Source organism: Tursiops truncatus, chromosome 15 (assembly GCF_011762595.2).
Source record: "Tursiops truncatus isolate mTurTru1 chromosome 15, mTurTru1.mat.Y, whole genome shotgun sequence".
NCBI lineage: Eukaryota > Metazoa > Chordata > Mammalia > Artiodactyla > Delphinidae > Tursiops > Tursiops truncatus.
Window position 1 is genome coordinate 9,223,243 of NC_047048.1, and position 22,240 is coordinate 9,245,482.

At 57.9% G+C, this 22,240-nt stretch overlaps 1 protein-coding gene across 8 annotated transcripts; it reads right to left on the reverse strand.

The window, feature by feature from the left end:
• On the reverse strand, positions 1–20,704 carry MLXIPL (MLX interacting protein like). Of its 8 annotated transcripts, XM_033840687.2 has the most exons (17): positions 17,679–20,678; positions 13,764–13,870; positions 9,769–9,851; positions 9,515–9,604; positions 9,172–9,216; positions 8,449–8,650; positions 8,244–8,324; positions 5,035–5,204; positions 3,197–3,725; positions 2,905–2,972; positions 2,679–2,829; positions 2,410–2,522; positions 2,200–2,319; positions 1,908–2,035; positions 1,705–1,828; positions 987–1,116; positions 1–719 (listed from the first exon to the last, which is right to left on the reverse strand). In XM_033840687.2, the coding sequence occupies exons 1-17, from the start codon at positions 17,975–17,977 to the stop codon at positions 601–603; spliced, it is 2,559 nt and encodes an 852-aa protein (XP_033696578.1). In that variant the 5' UTR covers positions 17,978–20,678; the 3' UTR covers positions 1–600. The 8 variants fall into 8 exon arrangements, with proteins under 8 accessions (XP_033696578.1, XP_073648106.1, XP_033696577.1 ...); XM_073792005.1 differs by having other exon boundaries at positions 2,410–2,826; XM_033840686.2 differs by having other exon boundaries at positions 2,410–2,829.
• Between the last annotated feature and the right edge of the window lie 1,536 nt (positions 20,705–22,240).

The following is a 22,240-nucleotide window of genomic DNA, read 5'->3' on the forward strand; positions in this document are numbered from 1 at the left end:
TGACAGTTTCTGTTTTTATTGGTCAAGAATTCTTTACAAAATCCACACACACTCATCCACACACATACCAGATGCCTCCCCTGGCTTGGCCACCCCCTGCCCTGCTCTCTCCTGGGATCAGACCTTCCTGGCCTCACTCAGGGATGCCATCCTGCAGCCCGTCCAGGCTACCAGTGGAGGAGCAGAGAGAAGGAACCTCCTTTTCTCCTTCCCGGCTTAGAAACAGAAGCCTGTGCCTGACCTGTGGGGGCAGCAGGTGGGAGTGACAAGGAAGCATCGTCCCCTTCCCTCTTTCAAACTCCCTGAGTTGCCAGCTTAGGCCCCCAAGTGCCACAGCTGCTAAGGCCTTGGGATCCTCTTCTACATGAAGCTTCCCCGTCCCCATTTTGCAGACTGGAGAATGGAGGTCCAAAGAGGGAGGATGATCTCCCCAGGTCACAGCATTGTTGCTATAGTAGAGCAGGGACTGGAACTCAGTTCTTCCCGGCTCCCAGGAGATCAGAAGAAACCCTGCTTGAAAGCCGGGACCTGGAGCAGGAGGGGAGTGCCCAGGGAGAGCAGCCCCAGGGCAGCCGAGTGAGCAGCGTGGTCCGGCCAGCACTATACAGATTTGCCAAGGGTGCCCTCTGTGACTGCCCGTGTGGCTTGCTCGGGTATACAGTCCGGGTCCGTCAGGATACTGGTAGATGTACTCAGCTGGCGTAGGGAGTTCAGAACAGCTGAGAAGACAGAGAGAAAGGGAGAGACACTTTCTGGGGTCAGGGCCCTACCCTTGGATGCTGAAGACAAAGGGATCGGGGGAGGTACTAGTTAGCAAGACTGTCAGTCATCCCCTCCTAGGATCTCTGTCTGCAGATGTCCTGGTGGCCCATCTGGGGGCCTGGTGGGGATGGACAAGACCCTAGGCCACAGTGAAGACAGGCTGGACCTGGGGTCTGAGTAGGGTGGAACCCCCTGCCCTGAGGCTTGCCAGGGGGCTCACGTACTTGGCCGGAGAGCAGGCAGGGAGCAGTACTGGTCCAGCCAGGCCAGTGAGGTCTGGCGGAGGCTCTGCAGGCTTGCTGTAGACACCATCCCATTGAAGGATTCGAACAGAGGCCGGATGAGGATGCTGAACTGGACCCAGGTCAAGGAGCAGTTCTGTCATCCAGCTGGTACCCTCACCCATTTCACATGTAGCCCTGACATCTGGCCACTGTCCAGCCTTGAACCCTAAGGACTCCTACTGTAGCCGCTCTCCCATACACTAAGGCCCTCCCAGCTCTCTGGCTCTCAGGCCCTTCCCCCAGCTCCTCCAGGACCTTCCTTCTGGGCTGGACTGTCCCCCATCCCTGGGCTTCCTGCCCTGGCTCAGTCAAGGGCTTGACCAGGTAAGGGAGTGAGAGATTCTATGTCTTCCCACAGGCCCACCCCAGTCATGTTACTCCAAGTTTAGGTTCTCCCAAACTGCCCCTGGGACTTTCTGAGGGCAGGGCTGTGGTCCCCTCACCCAGGGGGCTCCCCCTCAGTTTCCCTCTGCTCGCAGCCCATCACTGGGTAATGCTGCTGGCCAAGATGCCAGGGGCTTTGAAGAGGGGGTAGAATCGGAGCCCTTTCCTCTGGGATCAGCTCTGAGACCCTGCCCGGCCCGGGGAGCAGAGCCTGTGTCGGGCCCAGCCTAGTCCGGCTGCAGCGCTCACCCCGCCACTGGCCAAGTGAGGATACTACCCAGAACTTCCAGTTATGCAACGTGCGGGTCCGGACATAGTCATCGAACATGTCTCGCATTTGGTCGAACCGCTGGTGTGTGATGGGCACTCCCGTAGCGGGCAGCTGCTGCTGGCACAGGCTGGGGGCACGGGGCAGGTCAGGGCGGGGAGTCAGGCAGCAGGCCCCCTGGCCCAGCGCCTGCAGGGCCCCCCACCCACTTGATGGCGGCATTGAGCGCCTCGATCTGGTCCCGGAGCTGCTGGGCCTCCTCCTGCTTGGCGGCTCGCTCCTGCTGCAGCATGGCGATGTACTCGGCTGTCTTCTGCAGCGTGGTGGCTTTGCTCATCTACGGCAGCACCGTAGGGCTGGGCTCAGGGACTGGGGGTCCCCCACCCTGGGACCCACTGAGGCACTGGGATGGGAGGAGGCAACCGGGTGTGTGGAGGGCCCTGGGGTGTTCCACGATGGGGCCCTGGGGCTCGGGGGTGCCAGCCTGGGCTGGAGACGCACCTTGAGGTTGGGCTGGGTGCTGAGTGTGCTCACCAACCCGTGCAGAGTGTCAAACCCCAGCTTGATGTTGAAGCGCCGCTTCTGCTCCGCAGAGATGTGTGTGATGCGCCGGTTTTCGGTCTGAGGGGGCAGAAAGCGGGGTGAGCCTAGGAGGGGGCGTGGGAGGGCCTGTGGGGAGCAAACAGACCCTAGGGTGAGAAATGGTGCCACCTTGTTGTCCGGATGGCCCCGGCTTAGGATGCGTTGAGGGGAAGAGATGCACGTGCTCAGAGTCCCCTGGCCCGGCAGGGAGTTGAGCTCCCCAGACAGCCGCCGCTCACCACCTGTGTCAGAGACAGACAGACCCACAGACAGACCAACACAGGGGAGAGGGTCCCATTTCCCTGGCCCTCTCATCCTGGCCCCAGATGTAGTCCCCCCTTCTTCCTTCCCCTCCCTCCCTCCCGCAGAGCTCCCCGATCCCTGCAACCCCTCTTTACCGCTGGGTGCTGGGGGCGAGAGCCGCTCCGCTTTGGGGACAATCAGGGGCCTGGGAGGGGCCAATGTGGCTGGACCCGGAGGTGGTCGGGGCGGTGTAGGGGCCGGGGTCGGGGGAAAGAAGGTGCAGGGGAACTCGGGGGCTATCTCCTGCTGGGGTGGAGAAGGGCAGAGAGTCGGGGTGAAGCCCCGGGGTTCACCGCCACCTCCCAGTGCCCGCCATCTTACCGGGGACCCTGGGGACCGGAGGAGGGCGCTGGACACAAGCGCAGGTTCCAGGGCTTGCTCAGGCTTGGCTGTGCACAGACAGAACTGTGAGGGCTGCTGGGGCCCCCATCCCATCATCTCCCAAGACCCCGTCCCTCCCCTCCTCACTGCCCACACCGCTTTTGGATTCAGGGCCCAGGTCCCTCATTCCTTGCCACCTGCCCTCCGGCTGAGCCTGCCCCTTAGCCTCCACCCTCTAATCCCACAGGCTCCCCGCTCCGCATCTGGTCTCCACGTCCCCTTCCCAGCTCACCTGCTGTGAGCAGCTGTGCGAGGCAAGGATTGTTGCCCCCAGCAGTGGCAGGGGCCAAGGTGGGGGGGCTGGGCCTCCGCCCCCTGGGGGACTGGGTAGGGGGCTTGCCTCTGGGCCGCGTGCCTTGGGGCACGGTGAAGTGAGGCCCCAACGGGGGCTCCGAATACCCCGAGGGTAGAAGGTCTAAGGGGAAGGGGGCGGGGGCAGGGCCTGGACCCAGCTGGGGGGTGGGTGCGAAGGCCGTGGGAGCAGACGGCGGGGACACTCCCGGGGCAGGAGGGACAGGAGGGAAAGAGAATCTGGGAGAGAAGACAGGCTCTTCCTGCAGCATAGCAGGCAGTGGAGCCATGGGAGGGAAAGGGGGTGGGGCACAGGGCTCCAGGCCAAGCCCCTTGGCAGGGCTGGGGTATTGGAGGAGGGGTGGGCGTGCGGGAGTGGGTGGGAGCTTGGGCTTGGGGTCTTCAGGAAGGAGGAAATCAGAGCTCAGGAAGGCACTGGAGTCCAGAGGGCCAGGGCAGCTGCTCCGAGCCTGGTTGGGGGACAGAGGGCAGGGGAGAGAGCTAGCCTTTCTGAGGCCTCCCAGGCAGCCTCTTGCCCTGCCTGAGCTCTGGACTGGGCACTGGGAGAGTTGGGAGAAATGGTCCCTGGCCTCAGACACACACCCCAGGAAAATTATAATCTAATGAGGGGAAAGAGTGGAACCCATTTATGCACAAATTAGGCATGAGAAAGAGCATCAATCTTCCTGCCTGCCCATTCGTTCACCAAATAACTTACCAACCCATCCATCCATCCATCCATCCATCCATCCATCCATCCTCCATCCATTCACCTACCTATCTATTCTCTCATCTATGAGCTAGCTCATCTACCTATATTTCTACCAGCCTACCAGGTATTAACCCATTCACCAATCCATCCAACCACCTATATACTTCCTTCACTCACCCACCAACCCACCCATAGTCCATCCATCTATCCACCATCTGTATATTCACCAGCCGCACATCCATCCACCAGCCCATTTATTGATCCACCAAACTACTTACTCATTTACAAATTCATCCACCAGCCCATCCATCCAACCAACCACTCACCTACCTATATATATATATATATATACCAAGCTGTAAGCACCTACCCCCATCTACAACCCAGTGATCTATTCTCCAACACACCCATCCATCCACACACTCATCCGTTCACTCACTTGCTCACTCATTGGGCAACCATTTACCCAGTGCCGTCAATGTGCTTGAACTGTGCTAAGTATGAGAAGATGCAGCGGTGAGTAAAGCATAGCCCTTCCAGCAAGGAGCTCACAGTCTAGTCAAGGAGAGAGACCTCTCAAACAATGAACTATGCTAGTGCCTGAGAAGTCTGATAACGGAGGGAAAAGGCAACTATCCTAGCATCATGGGGGCAACATCTGAAGTGGGCCTGGGAGTTCCTGAACCAAAATGATGGAGTCGCTGCTTCCTAACTGCACACGCTCGGCTTCGGCCTCCCTGCTTCCGCTCCTGCTTCTCCTCCCCTCTACTGGTCTCTTCTTCTGCCCAAACCCAAGTCATTCATTAAGGCCCAGAACTCCCCCCTCTTCCAGGAAGTCTTCCACAAGCAGCCCAGCTCCACGCTCCTCTGTCCTCAGGCTCCCCCCCAACCATCTTGTCAGTTCTGCTTCACGAGGGTCTTTCCTCCCCAGCTGAACGGTGCCCTCCTGCAGGCCACAGATGGGGTCTTTCTCCCCCTCCAGTCTCTCTCGATGGACTGAGCATACTCAGGAAGTACCCTGAATACCTCCGGGGTGTGGGCAGGTGAGCTGGGCAGGGTGAGCTCACCTGCAGGCGGTTATGTCCCGAGAGGTGGGTCATGCCCGAGCAGGCAGAGGGCACCTCCGAGCCCAGGGTCCCACTGCTGAGGCCAGGGTCAGCCATGGGGCCGAAGCTGGGGGGCTCCAGGAAGCTTGAGGGTGTAGGTGTCTGTGGGGGGCGGTAGTTGGTGAAGAAATCTGTAATTCAGACACACAGGGTGGCAGCTGTCAGGGTTAAGGCCGCGGCTGGAAGCAGCGGGCTGGCCCTGTCCCCAGGCTGGGCTGGCAGTGGGGTGGGGGCCGGCGAGGGAGGGGGGGCCTTCCACAGGAGATTGTGAAACTGGGAGAGTTTCTGTCTCAGGGGAAGCCACAGCAGAGGCTCTGGTGGGATGGGCCTGAGTGGGAGACAGCAAGGGGATGTGCGGGGGTGTCAGTGGGACACCCCAGGAAGCAGCCTTCCCACCGAGCCCCAAAACTGGCTCCAGAGGCCCCCCTTCCCCACCCCCGGCCTGGGAATCCCAGGCCTTGTCTGCTTCTGTTACCAGCTCTGCTGGGGACGTGGTGGGGCGGGGTGGTACTGGTACTGGAGACTACCCGGGAGGGAAAGGGTGGGGTCCAAGGGGAGGAGGTCTAGGATGGGGAAAAGGGCATCATGGCGTCAGGAGTTCACAGAGTGAGTTAGGGGTGAGAGGGGTCAGAAGGTCAGTAGGTCTGGGACAAGTCGGGTTTGCTGGAAGGTCAATGGGTAGGGCTACAAGGACAGAGCTCAGGAGTGTGGGTGAAGGGTGTGGGTGAAGGGACTAAGGGGGGTCAGAGCAGGGGTCAGAGGGTGGGCTCAGAGCGGGGGCAGGAGTGAGGGGGTGCTGGAAGGCCTGGAAGAGCTGGCAGGGAGCGGGGCAGCCAGATTGTTTGAGGTGCGGGTTGTGCAAGCCCCAGGCTATTCTGGTTTTGGGAAGCAGCTGCCTGCGGCCTAACCACATCCCGGGCCTGGGTGCGCCCGCCCGCCCGCTCCCTTCCGGGCACCTTTCTCTGACCCTGAGCAGTCTCCTGTCTGCACCAGCTCCCAAGGCCTCCTGGTCTGGTCAGACACGACCCCACTAGCCTTGGATGGACCCCAGCCCCCTGGCCAAGACAGGAGGTCAGGCCTTTCTCCCGGGGGCCCCCTCGAAGGAAACTCAGGAGTGGGATAAGCCGGCACCAAACCTCGAGGCTGACCGGGTCTTATTTGTGCATCTCATGTGACTGGGGGCCCGTGTGCTGCTGGATGGCCGGCTCTGCGTGTGTCAGTCTCATGTAACACCTGTCTGTCTGCCTCCCTGTGTGTCGGTCCTGCTCTCTGGAGCTCTGTCTGAGTCCGTGTGCACCTGCCCTGGTGTGAGGTGCTCAGTGTGTACATGTCTGCCCTGTGCCCACCTCTGTGTGTGTCTGTGTGTCTTTCTCGGCCACAAGGGCCGAAGGGCTCTTCTTGCTGTCCTCCTGCCTCTCTTCCACAGAAGGACTGGGTGGCAGCGGGTGAGCGGCTGCCGATCTTCCACCCCCGGCCCCCAGGGACCACGGGCCTCATCACGTAGCCCCGGGATGCTCAGGGCCACAGAGCAGCTGCTGCTCACTGTGCCGCCCACTCCCCAGAACCCGGTGGGGCTCACAGAGCAGCAAGCCCAGCCCAGCCTGAGTCACCACGTCCCCTCACCACGGCGTGTCCCCACCCCACGCCCGCAGAAGGCACTTCCAAGTCCCAGCCACCCGCGGAGCCCTCCCACCCTGTCGCCCCCACTGACCTGCCATCCCCTGGCTGAGCCCCTCCCCCGCCCGGTGCTTCCCCGAGGGGCCCTCAGCCAGCCTCTCCCTGCTCCCTGAGCCCCTCCACCAAGCCCCCTCCCTCCACAGAGTTATGGCCCCCTCACTAGGTTTCCTCTCAAGTGAGGAGCTCTTGGGGACCAAGCGGCAGCCCTGACGGCCCTGGCGCTCCCTGCCCTCCCAGTTCACGGGGCGCTTAAGGGGGCCACAGTAGCCGCCTCCCCTGTGCGACCCACACCCCATACCGTAGGTTGCCCTCGCTGGCCCCCACTCTGGCAGCCACCCTGCACTGAGAGAAGTCGCTTCCCAGCCCCGGTCGATCAGGTTTTGCCCAGAGCCCGGGTTTGGGGGGCAGCGGCTGGGCTCCTACCTGCGGCAGGGGTCTGTGTGCCCAGACGGGGCTGCTGCCCTCCCAGGCTGGTCTGCTCCCAGGGCACTGCCATCAACACTGCTGTCCCCGCAGCCCCCAGCCCCCACCCAGGCAGGCATGGGGGTGGTTCCTCATTCCCTCGTCCCCGCCCCATAGGCTTCCACTTCTTAACTGACAGGCCCAGGACCCTGCCAGTCAGGAAGGAGTGGAGGGGTCACCCAATGCAAGCCTTTATCCCAGGAGCCCCCTTTCTGCACCCAAGGCCTCAGCTGAGACAGGCTGAGCCTCCACGTCTGACCCCCAGCACGGCTCCGGAGCCCCCTAAGTGTGTGGCTCTCAGCAGCAGTCTAAGTGAAGGAAGCGATGCGAGAGACAGGCTGCTACAGAGACAAGAAGAGACGTCGGTCCACATGTGCTATATAGACATGATATCTCCGGAGGGACACGAGAAAGCGGCGACTGGTGGCCCTGGGGTTCAGGAGAGGGAGCCAGGGCCAAGGGCTACTTGAAAGAATGCTTTGTAAGATATGATTCCTGGGGTTTTCTTAAAAATAACATAGGAGGGGAGAATTGGGTGAGGTCTAGATGAGATAAAATGGCCAAGAGTTGATAAATGTTGACGTTGGTGAGGATTCCATGAGGGTCAGTGAACTCCTCTCTCTCCCTACCTGTGTGTATGCTTGAAATGTTCTTTAATAAATAGTTTTTTTAATGAATTATATAAATACTGATAAATAGACCCAAACAAAGGAGAGCCATCAAAGACCCTCTCTCCCCTGAGAGAGTCCCAGCATCTACTGCTCTCCTGGGAACTCCCCAGAGCCTGCAGCTTCAACGCTCCTGGTCCCCTGTCCCCTGCTAGGTACCCTGTCTGGCTTGCTCTCACCTGAGGCCACGGCACCTGCATCCCAAGGCCAGACAAAGGGAGACCAGGAAGATCCCTCAGAAATCACCCAGATCATCTGCCCTCCCAGAGGGGCCTGGGACTGGCCTGAGGTCTCAAGCGTACTGGGGCTTTCCTCCCACTGACCCTGACCATCCACTCACCCAGGAGGAGGGGTCTGCCCCACCTGAGATCTCCATGAAGTCATCCAGGCTGGGCTGCAGAGGCGTCAGGTCTGGCTGGATCATGTCAGCGTTTCCAACATAGGCTGGAGGGGGCAGTGGTGATGTCAGCAGCATCGGGCAGGGTGGAGTGGGGGCACCCATGCCTGGCCATCCTCCCTTGGCTGCCTGGATCCCCTCAGGCCTCCCTTTCCTGGCGCAGCCCCTCACCGTCCTCGGGGGGCAGCTGCAGGGGTGTAGGGCCGGGCTGAGTCATGGTGAAGAGTGTGTCGGAGATGTCGGACAGAAAGCAGTCGAGATCCAGAAGCTGCCGCCCGCCGGTCTCCTCCTCTGGGCCCGCCAGCAGGACGGGCACCACGCTGGTGAAGAGCTGCTCGCACCATCGCTCCGGCGGCTGCCACCCCCCTTCCACCTGAGGAGACAGAGCTGTCAGCAGCCCCAGGTGGGCTCCACTGCCCTACTCCTTCCCAGTCTGGAGACACAGGGGTCTCCCACTGCCCCCTGCCTGGGGGATGAAGTGGTCAGCCATCCAGGGGGCCTCTCTGCAGACAGCCCCTCCTCTCCTCTCTCCGGTGGACCCAGTTTGCTGCCTGAAAGGCTAGGGTCACCCCACTGGCCTCCAACAACTCCTCCCAGGAGAGAGGCTGGGGTGGCCTGCTGAAGAGATGAGGGTCCCTTCCTGCCCCTACACTTTTCCCTACCTGGGTCCCCAGTTCTTAGAGCCCCATGCTTCCCCACCACTTGCTTAGTGAACCAGAAGGCTTGGGGTCTTCCCACCACTGCGCTCCAATGCTGCCCTTCCCAAGAGGAGAAAAGCTCAATTAATCAACCAGAGGACACACCCACTCCACTCACGTCCCACCCTCACCCCACCACCACTGCCTCACCCACCCAGAGGGAAGCATCCATTCTCTGGGTCCAGGGAGCACCCACCTGCTTTGGGGCCAGGAGATCCCCTTCCCTGCTGGACTTACGGAGCTGCAGGAACACACAAAGGTGGACACTGGATCCCTTTCCGCTCCTCCATCGCTCCCCGCCAAGGCCTCCCTACTCACTAGCTCCCCCAGATCAACCGGATCCCTCACTTCCCCTCGGAAGCTCTTTGGCCCTGGGAGGTAAGGAGGTTGCGAGGAGGCCCTGTGGCCACTGGGTGGCGCTGTCGGCCTGGGTCTTAATGGAGGACAGGGTCGGGGTTAGGGTTGGGGGGGAAGCCCTCCGGGGCTCTAGCAAGAGAGGCCGTGGCCAGAAGTCGCAGGGGAAAGGGCCCCCCACTGACCCGCTTCTTGTAGTAGATGCGCCACTTATGGTACTCGCGCATGACCACCTCGATGCGCCGCTTCCAATAATTCCCCTCCAAGACGACGGCCTGAGGAGGGCCGGGTAGGGGACTCAGTGTGAGGGGCGGCACCGACCCCACCCCTCACCCAGTCTCCCTCTGGGCCAGCCCCTCCCGCTCAGCATGAGGAGTGATGGGCAGGAGGGGCCTGGCTTGGTGGGGCGGCAGGTGGTTGGTCCTGTGGTCTCAGCTACCTCCGGTTTCCGGTGCTCATCAGCCTCAGGCCCCTGCAGGGGGGTCACGAAGCCACACACGGGGCTCTTCCTCCGCTCCACATCTGAGAGAAGAGCGCCAGGTCAGGGGTGTCCAGCTCCCTCATCTCCCATCCAAGGGGACTGGGACTCAAGTGCCACACTATGAAATCCTGCTTGGCCTTCCATGCTCTGATTAAGTGCCACCTCCTCCAGGAAGCCTTGCTGCCTGCTCTAGCTCTCCCAGATCTCCCTCTTCTATGAGACTCTGTAAAACAAACCTCCCACACCCCATCTGCCCCCTTGGGAGCCTAGTAGGTGTGCAGGCAATGCTTGCTGAATGGCATTGTTGGGCCACACGAAGTTAATTGCCCCAAGAAGGTCCTGGTCAGGCTGGCGGGCTAGAGGTCCAGAGCCCTGGTCCCCTGCTTCAGGATACCCAATTCCATCTGAGAGCCACCGCTGGCCCACTTCAGGCCACCTGCCTGAGCCCTTTCTCTGCCTCCTCCACTCCCATCCCTGTCTTCAACCTTATCTCTCTCCAGGCTCCTTTTTGGCCTATAAACAAATTCCAGGCTCTCCTTTACCTCTCAAACCTTCCCCTTCCTTTGCTTCCCAACAAGCTAAATTTCTTCCCATCACCCCTTTGCTTTCCTCCCAGACTCTGGCAGACCTGTCACTCACCACATCCACCTCTGCCCTCCCAGTTGCATTGTCACCTCCGGTACCTCAGCATCTGCCCGCACACCCACCCCGCTGGCCCAGCTCCTGAACTCAAGGCTCTGGCCCTCCCCAGTCCTGTCCTCCGAGACCTTGGCTGCAGGGCATCCTCCTCCTCCCTAAGCCCCGGGAACCTTCCCTCTGTTCTCCTACCTCCCTGACCACTTTTCACTGGCCCTTCTGCCAGGCCCACTCCCCCTAGCCTCTCTCACCCTGCTCCTTTCCAGTTTCAGACCCATCTTCCAGCTGCCTGGGGAACCTCCATTAGGAAGTCTCAAAACACCACTCTCAGACGTTTGGGAACTTCCCTCCCAAGCCCATGCCTCCTCTGGACTGCATCCCAGTCTCCCAGCTCCCCACCATCTCCCAGTGTCCCCATCTAATCCTTGGACTAACCCTCTCAATCCCAAGGGTGTGTGGCATTTCTTCCACCGTCCCCTCCCCTCCCTATTCTCACCGTTCCCCCTGGTCTAGTGTCATTTCTCGCCTAGACCTCCCTGACTCCAGCCTCACACTCTCCAGCCCATCTTCCTGCTGCGGCCAAGTCAATTCTTCCTAAAGGGCAGTACAGGTCTAAACCCCTCCATGGCTCCCTGAACCTCCAGGATAAAGCCCTCACCCCTTAGCCTGGCTTCCAAGCCCTCCGGGACTGGCCCCACTGCTTCTCCTGCCTTTCCATTGCCTTCATATGCCCCACCTTGAAGCCAGACCCTAACCGCCCCCCTACACACAACAGCCCTCTGGTTTTATTCTACGTGGAATCCCCTTCCCTTCCCTCTGCCTCATCACGTCTGCCCTCCCATCAGGATAGCCTAGGGCTGCTCCTGTTCTAGGAAGCTTTCCCTTGTCTGAAACCCCATGGTCCCATGTGCTTCACTTTCCACCCTGCCTTGGCCATTTCTCTACATGCTGGCCTCTCCGTTGGGAGTGAAGGCAGAAGCTGTTGCTTTTAGCCCCAAATCCTTACATCTGGCACAGAGCTTGGCACACAGCAGTCCAGGCTGCGTGGACTCCTGGGGGTTAGAGCAAGGAGGATCTCAGAGTATCTGTTCCTGGCTGCCTAGTTGAGGATATGAGCACCAGGAAAGACTGGGCTTGCCCAGGGCCCCCAGAGAGTCAGTGCTGAGCAGGCCCGGTCAGGCTCTGCCCTCCCCCACTTGGCAACCCTGTGCTCTGGACAGAAGGGCAGGGATCATGTGGCTTCGTAGAGCTGGGACATGCTTTATTTAACAATGATAAGTTCATCCATTCATGCAGCCTCCTAGGCCCTTGCACCTATGCTGGGATAGATGCTGGGACAGGGGATCCATGAATGAATCGGGGAGGAATCTCCCAGCTTAGTGGGAGAGACAGGAAAGCACAACATCACACGAGCTAAAGCAAGGTGGAGAGTCAGCTCATGAGAGGTGCTCTGGGATATCAGAGGAAATCAGGATGACTTGGGGGTGTGGAAAAGGAAGGGCTCTTGGAGGCCAGGAGCCTGCCGAAAGGGTGGGGGTGTGAGGGGGAGGAGCCAGGCAGCCCTCCAGCAACCCCACTCCTCCCCCTTTCCTGCAGCCCCCCTTCAAACCTTCCGTGTTCGGGGAGGAGGAGTCCTGACATTGGTTAATAATAGCTGTTGCTATTATCGCAATGATAGTAGTAAATCCCAGCAGCTCACCTTCAGGGAGCCCTTGTGTGTTTCAGGCCCTGTGCTGAGATACGGACCATCTATCTCGCTGAAAACTCACAGCAAACCTCAGCAATAGGATCTATTATGATTCCCACTTGACAGATGAGCAAGCACCAACTGGGGGAGGCTAGGGACTTTCCCAAGGTCACACAGCTAGGGTGTGCTGGAACTTGACTCAATCCCCCTCTGACTTAGAACTTGGGGTCCTTCCATCAACTTGTGCCACAAGCTGGGTGAGGACCCCTGGGTGGCATCAGAAATTTCTTCTGCAGAGAGAAGGGTCTGCACCCCATCCAGCTTTGAGGGGAAAGGGTACAGGGTGAAAGCTCAGGGTGGGGTGGGAGGGTGAGGGAGTTAGAGACACCTTCTCCCCCCGGCCTATCAGCTTCCTGGTTTGGGCAGGGCCCGTCCTTAACATTCTCAGGCGAGGGCTGGAAGCCAGCCAGCTGGGAGCAGTGAAAGGAGCACTGGGCTGAGTTGCAGAGCCCTGAACTCACAGCCAGTCACAGCTCTGCTCCTTTTATGCTCAGTGACCCTGAGTAAGTCATTCGCCTTCTGGGTCTCACTTGCTCATCCATAAAATGGGGGTGATAAAACCTATCTCCCAGGGTTGCTAGGAAGCCTTAAATAAGACGATTTAGGAAAGTGCCGGGCACAAAGATGAATAGAAACCAAAAACAAACAAACAAAAAAAACCCACTTGTTTTCTCTGCTTGAATGGAATCCAGTGGAGCCACTACAGAGAATACCGTGTGTGGTCCCTCCTACGCTGTGTGTTCCCAGCTCAGCGCAGCCTTTGATCCTACAGGGGGACCTTACTGAGCTGGACAAGGTCCAGCACAGGTCTCTCAGCCTCTGCTACCCTGCCATGGGGCATAGGTGGGTTTTGTATCCCCAAATGAATGACCGTGACCTCCTCAAGGGTACATCGGATTCAACCATCATTTATTAAGCACCAACTTTGTGCCAGCCCTGTTCATACCCGTTATCCCCATGCCAGCCATCAAAGTTAGGACTCTTGGCCTCATTTTATAGATGAAAAAATGGGTTCAGAGAGGTTAGACAACTTGCCTGCAGTCACACAGCCAGCAAGGGGCAGAGACAGGGTGGGAAACCAGCTCTGGGTGACTCCAAGACCAGAGTCCCTTCCACATGGCCTCTCTGGGCCCCCTCCCCGCAAATCTCCATGGTGGGGAACCTAAGGACGTCAGTAGAAGGCTGGTAGAGACCCACCAGGATCTGAGTTTCCCCTTTGCGAAGGGGTGCGATTGGCCCGGATAGTACTGAACGCCTCTTTCTACCCTGGCATTTGAGGCACCTGACTACACTAATGGGATGCAGAATGGGCCTTGAACCGTTCCCCAAATCTCAGCTCACTTTAGGACTTCCGAAGGGTGACCCCTGCTGTGTCCAACTTCACAGTGCAGAGCGCCCTTTGGGACACATCCCCCAAGACCCTCTGGGTTTAGAAGCTGTTGAGGGGTCCTGATGCTGGGAACCTGGCCTCCCCCAAAGCTCTCTGTGGCTGCTGGCCCTGAGGGCCCTGGGGGTTTCCGGGGCGGCCCCTTTGTCAGCCCTCCTGCTGGGGCCTGTGGTGCCCACTCACACTGGATATACCAGGCCCTCCAGATGGCGTTGTTGAGGCGGATCTTGTCCCGGCACAGCAGCTTGAGGCCTTTGAAATTCTTCCACTTGGGAGAAACCAGCTTGCCACTGTCAGAGGGAGAGGGCTGGGTCAGGGGGGGCGTGGAGAAAGGGCATGGTTGGAGGGGGCTGGCTCCACTTTCTTCCCATGCACGAGGCACTCATCTATGGTGGGCAACTCGATGGACACCCCTCCCAAATCCTGTCCCTCACTCTAATCGGCCTGAAGTGTCTACCCTGGGAGGCAGACCTTTAAAATACTCTCCCAGGTCCCCACTTGGGGCCTCTGTGTTCTTTGGTGAGACCTGCTGAAATCTGTTTACCAGCTCAGGTGTCAGAAAGACAATGCCCATTGGCCTCACGGGCATCTATCTCATAGGCTGGCTAAGGAGGGTTTTCGCCTGTTTCTTACTTAAGGAAACTGAGGGTCAAGACACGAAGGGGACATGCCCAAGGTCACATGACATGATGGAGACTCACTCAGGACCTGTGGCTTTTTCTCCACCAGTCTCACTGGCCCCCTTAGGCCTAGGGGATGGGTAAGCTTTGTCTGAGTAGAGACAGAGCCTCTTCACCAGAGGCAGCCTCCAAGCAGCCAGCCACTGCCTTTTCACTGCCCTTCTGGTGTCTGCCCAGCCCAGAATCCCAGGATGGCAATCTGGACTGACCTGGAAGGTGCACCCCTTCCCAGGGGTGTGTGCAACACAATAGCCACCAGGGCCCACCCAAAGGAAGGCAGCTAGGATGGTAGAGTGATGGGCAGGGGGCACCTTGACCCTAACCCTGACCCTGACTTAGTAGTAGTCAATCAAATCCATGAGATGGAAGGGCTCTACCAGGTGAGGGGCTTGACTCTCAGGGTCCTGATGGGCACAGGCCAAGTCTGCCACCCCCAGGGAGCTGGCCTAGGAGGCCAAGATGTTCAGGGTCTTAGACCCCTGCTGGCCCCTCCCTCGCTCCTCATGATTCACAAGCTGGGTTATGCATGAGTCCCCTCTGGCCCAGCTTCTCCAACCCTTGCTCACATGGAAGGCTGAGGCCCCAAGGCTTAGTCTTTCAGAACGCCAGGCCTGCTCTCTCCAGGGCCCTCTCCCAGTTCCTGGGGGTGAGGGGCAGGTGGGTGGCAGTCTGGCTCCTGCAGCCCCTTGAGTGCATGGGTCACTGGGTCCCCTCTACTCTCTGGTCTCCAAGCTCCTGTGTTTGCTCTGGGGTTGGGGGGGGACTGCTACCCCCAGGCACAACAGGCCTCATTACCCAAATAGAGTACATGGCCCAAGCACCCAGGCCCGCTGGCTGGCCCCTCTCCCTCCTAAGTCAGATAAACACCATCTGTCTAGAAGGGAGACATGGAGTAGGGGCACTCTGATACCTCCTGGGCCAGCTTCTTCTGTGGCACCTGGGGGGACTCCTGAGTTTGTTGCCCCAGCCTGTATCCCAGCAACCTCCCAGCCCACTCTGATCACCCCGCGCCCTACCCCCAGCCTGCCTGCCCTCCCTCCTCCATTTCCCTGCTGAGGCTACAGCGTTTGTGGCCAGGCAGGGCTGGGGGAGGTGAGACAGTGACATCCACGCCCAGGAGGAAAGGATTTGGTCTGTGCTGGGCCTGTTGGCTGGGAGGCGAGGAGAGGGGCCCAGCCTGGAGCCAAAAGCCTGTGACCAGGGTTCAAGGGATTCTTACGAGCAATAGAAATTCTGGGAATCTTGGGGATGGGATGGAGAAAACTCAGAACACCCCGCCCTCCCCTGCCCACACACACATATCTACCTTGTGGAAATTTCCCTGGAAATTTCCTTAGAGTCCTGCTTGCTCCACCTCACTCCTGAGGCCATTCTTTCCATAGCTAGCCAGCTCTGACCATGAACAAGTGTTCTCTTGGAACTTCCAGAACCTGCCTCCCTGAGGGTTCCACCCGCAGAACCATGGAACACGGGCCTCCTCCCAGTGCAGCAGTCCTCTCTCTGCCCATACAGCCCTGCTGAGGGTGAAGGCTGGTCAGACGTCTACAGGCTGTTCTCCGGGTCAAGCTGGCCAGTTCTTCCTGGCACCTCTGGACTCCTTGCCTTGCTGTCCCTGCCCATCTCCTTACTCTCTTGGGATACCCCAGCTTCCACAATCCTCTCCCCTCCAAGGAACCCCTACAATTAGGGGTCTTTAAGGGCTAAAACACTGTCCCAGTCTGAGCCTCAGTTTTTTCCTCTATGGGGGAACTCAAAGACTCCTCTGACACCGAGCCACTACCATCCCTGGCACTTAGGACCCCACCCGGGGCGGGCCACAGAGGTTGAATATTCTGGGGGTTTAGGGAGAAAGCCCAGCCCTCTCTACCCCAGCTGCCCCTGTATGGGGTCACATCAGCTTCCAGTCAGCCTCCTAGTGTGGGCGGTTCTTGGAGTGTGCTCTGCCCCCTGCCTTGCCATTTCCCCTGAACCTCCCCTTTTGGTCACTGTGGTCTGAGATAGGGGCATGAGCCAGCCCAGGCAGAGCAGTGTGTAATGTAAAGCAGAAAGCTTAAGTTGGGAATGGATGGGAAAAGGGGGACCCTGGGGGAGTCTGGGGAGCAGGGGTGCCCAAATCTGGTGTACCGTGACCTTAGATGCCCTTTCCCAGGAGGTCCCCTGATGTCCGAGGAGGGGCGGGAGGAAGGGATGGGAATTTGAACTTTCCACACAGGTCTGGCGCTCTGGATGATCAGATTGCAACACGACCTGGGCCCGGGGCCAGAGCGTGTGGGCCAAGGTTACAAAGCGTCCAGCCAATGGGAGTCGAGGCTGGGCGCCACAGTGGGGGGTGGGCAACACTCTTCCCCAATCCCCACCCCAGCTCTGGATCCCAGTCAGAGCAAGTGCAGGTCTGTAGCCAGCGGTTCTCAGAAGAGGAGGAGGAGCCGCAGAGGAAGAGGAATATTTACACAGAGAAAAGATCAAGGCTGGCCGATCCCCCTTTCTCCCCTACGGTTCTCGGTTGATAATTTATCCTGGTCCCTCCGCTCCGGGGAACTTTGCTCTCCGGGGCACTGAGCCAGGACCCCGGTTCGCGCCCTCCCCTGGGACACAGGAGTGGAGCTGGGGCCGGGCGCGGACGGCGTGCTCTGCGACGCGCCAATCAGGGGTCCCAGGCAACATTAGGCGCTCAGCCTCGCGTGGCGACCCGGGTGGGCGAGGCCACGCCGCCCGGACACCAGCCCCGCGCGGCCTGCAACACCCACTGCCGGACCACAGCTGGGAAACTAAGAGTTGCGCCCCTCTGGGCCGGCCGGGGCACCCTCCTCCCGCCACCCTCGACCTAGCAGGTCAAGAACAGGTGTTCCGGCAATTGAGGGGTGAAGGGTGGACGAGAGACTGGGTTTCAGTCGACGTTGGCTATGAATTGGGACAACATGGGCGCGAGGTGTATCGCGAGGGTGCAAGAATAGAGCGGGCCTGGGCGGGGACTGCTGCGTTGGGAGCGGAAGGCTACAGGTTGTCCGGTGGAGTGGCCCCCGGAGTGGAGGGTGGGAATGTTAGGATGGCCTAGGGTCCTGGGAGCGCAAGGGATGCCCTGGGGGAATTCTTTGGGGGCAGAGGGGTCGGGACGGGAGAGAGAGGCCCACGGTGGGCCTACGGAGGTCGAGGTGGAGGGCAGGAGATCCCAGCCTTAGGGAAGGGGGTCTCGGTGCTGAGGAATGGGAACCAGGAGGCGCGCAAGCATGTCGGGGGCCAGTGGGCTGGGCCGGGGTCAGAGGACGCTCCGGGCTGGGGAGAGGAGGGTATCCAGGATGTCGCCGGAGTCTCTGAGAGCAGCCGGGACCAAGGCTGGGGGCCCGGTGGGGTGTCCGGGGCCCCAGCGCGCGGTCCCGCCATGGAGGGCCGAGGTCGTCGGCCCCGAAGCCCCCCTCACCTGTAGGCCAGGCTCATGCACTCGAAGAGGCGGGTGAGTGTGGGGTCGATGCTGCGCGGCCCGAAGTCGGCGAGCCCCAGGGGCCCCTCCTGGTCGCGCCGCCGGGTCAGCGAGTCGCTGTGCGGCGATGACACCATGAAGTGACCGCTGTGGATGACCTGCGAGCGGAGCAGCCCGCCTGCGCTGCGCCGGGTACTTGGGTCCTCAGAGTCTGTGTCTGAGTCCGAATCCGGGCTGGGGACGACCCGCGGGCCCTGCAAGCCCGCGACCAGACCCGCCAGCGCTCCGGCCGTGGCCATAGCCGCCGCCGCCGCCTCGCCTGGGCTAGGTGCAGCTGCCCGCGCAACCCTTGGGGCCAGGCCGGCTCATTAGCATAGCCCCGCCCTCCAACCACGCTCGAGGGGCGGGGCCTCGTGGCGTGTGGGAGTGGACGGGGCTGTCTTAAATTAGCATAATCAATGCGCCAGGTGTGAGAACGCTGGCCCGGAGCTCCCGCGGTCTAGAGTTTGGAAGAGGAGGAGGTCCCTATGTCCCCTCCCGTCTTTCCTTATGCTGTGACCACTTGGAGTCCTGGTGGAACCGCCCCTACTTCACCCAAAAGGGGTCTCAAGAAGAGTCGTTCACACCTGAGCCAGAAAGCGCCTCAGTGCCAGGGATTCCTGCCCCCAGGGGTGCCCTCCCGTGAAGCCCCTCACCTAACTACTGCCCCCCTGCTCTCTTTGATCTCCCGGCTCACATTCACTCTCTCAGTGCTCCACGCAGCTGGAAGCACCCACCTCTCAGAAGTCTCGCGTGGCCTACCCACAGGAAGGTCTCAATACCTCCAGTTACCATTATAATCATCACTGCACCTGCACAGAGGTCCTGGGGGTTAGATGAGCGTGAATCCTGCCTGGCCACACAGGATCGTTACCAGTGGTGATGGGTAATCGCTGGCAAGGCAGAGCCTTGGTCACCCTCCCCTGGACATCCCCTAGGCAGGCCATCTGCTCTGGGCCCCCTCCTCTCACCGACCCAGTGGTCCACCTTGTGTTCCTGTTTCTGAAGGCCCTCTTCTCACCCAGAGGACACAAACCAGGCTGTTCGGTCTGAGGCAATCACACCTATCACCTCACTGGCGCCTTTAACAATCCTTAGAGGTAGAGTTCTTGCCCCACATCAGAGCGGGCACCAGAGTCCACAGGAGTGCAAACAGGCCCACGGATCTACAGAGGGACAGCCACAAAGCCTGGTCTAGAAGAATTCCGGCATTCCCACCCAGGGCTATCTCTGGTGCGGGGACAGGTGAGGGCTGGAGGCAAATGTTAACCTCCCTTGGTTTTGCAGAGGGTGTGGCCTAGTTAAGACACAGGAGGGAAAGGGGAGGAAGTGGTCATTTGGGGGCTGAAGGCTTGGAAAAGGTTCCCCTATACACTTTCTTCCATCCCCTGGTAGGATCACACAGCTCCCACAATCAAACAGCAGTGCCCCAAGGGCCCCTGGGACCGCTTGAGGTGCTGAAATGGTTACCCAGGCTGGTCACAGGCCAGCCCTTCCACACACCACGTCCCTTGGACAGGTTCCCTCTGTCCCTGACAAACAGTCACCTCACATTACCAGGAGCCCCAGCTGCCCTGCTCCACTTGCCCCCTGCTGCTCTCTGCAGGTGTTCCCTCTCCCAAATTCTGGGGCTCCTCATATGCCCACCTCAGCCTGCCTCCTCTGGAGAGAGGGCCCTCCCTAAGTGGCCCTTTTGGGATCCTTGGCACAGTGGATTTCCCTTACGTGCCTGTCTGACTTCTCCCCTGGCCTCCGGGCCCTGAGGCAGAACTGTGTCCTAGAGTATCTGAGCCCCCATGCTGGGCACCCAGGCACTTGGGGAACGCACTGTGGAGGTAGGAGTAGGAAACAGGGCCTCCTCTCCCTTGGCGCCTCCTAGCTTCAGGGGCCCTGGCTTAAGCAGACACCTGAATTGATCCTGCTCTGCCACTAATTCCATGAATGACCCTGGGCAAGTCTCTGTCTTACTGGGGATCTGTCTCTCTGTAAAATGGGGAAGTTGAATTCAGTGATTTCTTAGGGTCCTGCAACTTGAACCACCCTTGGTTCTAAGTCCCTGCTATCAGCATTCCAGCTCACCCTCCCAGGCTCCTCAGGCCTCCTGTCCCCAGGAGAAAATCTCAGAGTTGTGTTCTGTGGTTCAAAAGACTTTCCTTTGAGCTGGTTCTCAGTAGAGTGGATTATCTCCCTCACCCCTTGCCCTAACCCTCCACAGGCATCTGCACCCCATTTCTGCCCTCCTGAGGGCCTGATAATACCTTTGGAGGCTTAAGCACTGAAAAGACAATCCCTCTGCACATAATTCAAAACAAAACAACACTACAACAAATAAAAGGAAGTCCAAGATAAACAAGGGCCTATTGTATAGCACGGGGAACTATATTCAATATCTTGTAATGACCTATAATAGAAAAGAATCGGAAAAGAATATATATTATATTTATATGAAAAAAATATATATATATAAAGAATATATATAAAAAATGGAATCACTTAGCTGTACACCTAACAAACTAACACAACACTGTAAATCAACTATACTTCAATTAAAAAAAAAATGACACAAAAAATACAAAACAGTTACCCAAATGAATTTTGGAAAAAAATAAACTCACTTATCTGAATAAAAAAAGGAAGTCCACAAATTCTGATTTCTCCCATGATGACATCTTCAATCTTAAAAATACGTATATCAATTACTAAATTTTAAAAAGTGTTCTGGGACTTCCCTGGTGGTGCAGTGGTTAAGAATCTGCCTGCCAATGCAGGGGACATGGGTTCAATCCCTGGTCCAGGAAGATCCCACATGCGGCGGAGCAGCTAAGCCCATGTGTCACAACTACTGAGCCTGCACTCTAGAGCCCACGAGCCACAACTACTGAGCCCACGCGCCACAACTAGTGAAGCCCGTGCGCCGAGAGCCCGTGCTCTGCAACAAGAGAAGCCACTGCAACAAGAAGCCTGCGCACCGCAATGAAGAGTAGCTCCTGCTCGCCACAACTAGAGAAAGCCTGTGCACAGCAACGAAGATCCAATGCAGCCAATAAATAAACAAATAAATAAATAAAACCCATCACTAGTCTAAATAAATAAATAAATAATTTGATTAAAAGTGTTCTAAATGCCTCAACTTTCCTGAGGCCTTGAATGTGTGCTTCCTTCACTTTACCCAGCCTCCCCCAACCTATCTGTATGACCATTTAAGGGAGTACGTATTCCTCATTCCAGGCACTGTGTCCAACACTTTTGAACCATCATCTCTAATGCTACTGAAGTAAGTGTTATTAGCTTCATATTACAGTTGAAGAGACAGGCTCAGAGCGGGGAAGCAGTTACTCAAGGTCCCCAGCTGAGAAAAGGCAGAGCCAGATCTGACTTGGAAGCCCTGGTTCCTACACCTATGAGGCTGCCACTCTCCATAGACCGAGGGCATAGCCGTTTCAGAGTGTCCTTGCCCAGATGACAGTGCAGACTTGCGTGTGCTAGCCCAGGTCACCCCTTCGCTCCTTTCCCATTTGGCCTGTATCACCCAGTGTTTATAACCTCTTGCTGCAGACAAGTCTTTTTCACAGCTGTGGAGATGTAGGGCGAGGTCTTGACTGGGTGTGAAGATGTGGCCGTCCCAGAGGTCCTGCCTGACACCAAACCCTCCCTGTCTCCCAGCCTTAGTTCTCAGGATTGCTCCCCCAGACTGCCATTCGACGTCAGGAAAGCTTACCCATCCTAGATGGACCCTAGATGCCACTTCCTCCTCTAGCATCTTGTTCAGATACAACTGTAATTTCATTCTGCCCTGCGTTCACATGCACCTGCCTCTCTTCCCACTAGATGGCAAATTCCCCGAAAGCAAGAATCACATCTTACTTCTCTCAATGGACCATTTTCCTCTCAAGTGCAAATGGGTATTTGTTGAATGAATGAGTTTATATCTATCTACTAAGTGTGCTCTACCTATTCATCTGTCTATCTATCTATCTATCTATCCATCTATCCAGCCAGCCAGCCACATACACACACATAGATAACATTTATTAAGTGCACATTATGCGCCTGTCCCAGTGCTAGGTATTTCACTTTTGCTAAAGTTAAAACATATAGAAAAGCAAAGATTTGGTACTCTTAATATCCATAGAGATGGAAAGTAGATTAGCAGCTGCCAGGGGTTGAGACTAGCTGGGTGTGGGAAAATGAGGAATGATTACAAGGGGTATGGGGTTTCTTTTTGGGGTGATGAAAATGTTCTAGAATTACATAGTGGTGATGTTTGCACAACTTTGTGAAATACTAAAAGCCAGTGAAAAGGGGTAAATTTGATAATAAGTGTATTATATCTCAGTAAAAAAAATTAGGCATTTAATATATTATTTCACTTACTGATAATCCTCCCCACTGTGTGTGTATGTGTGGGTGTGTTTGTACTTTTATTGCCATTTTATGGAAGGGGAAACTGAGGAAGGGAAGTGATTCAGAGGGTTGTTGTGAGAATTAACTATAAATAGTTAATGTTTATGGAGCCTAACCTA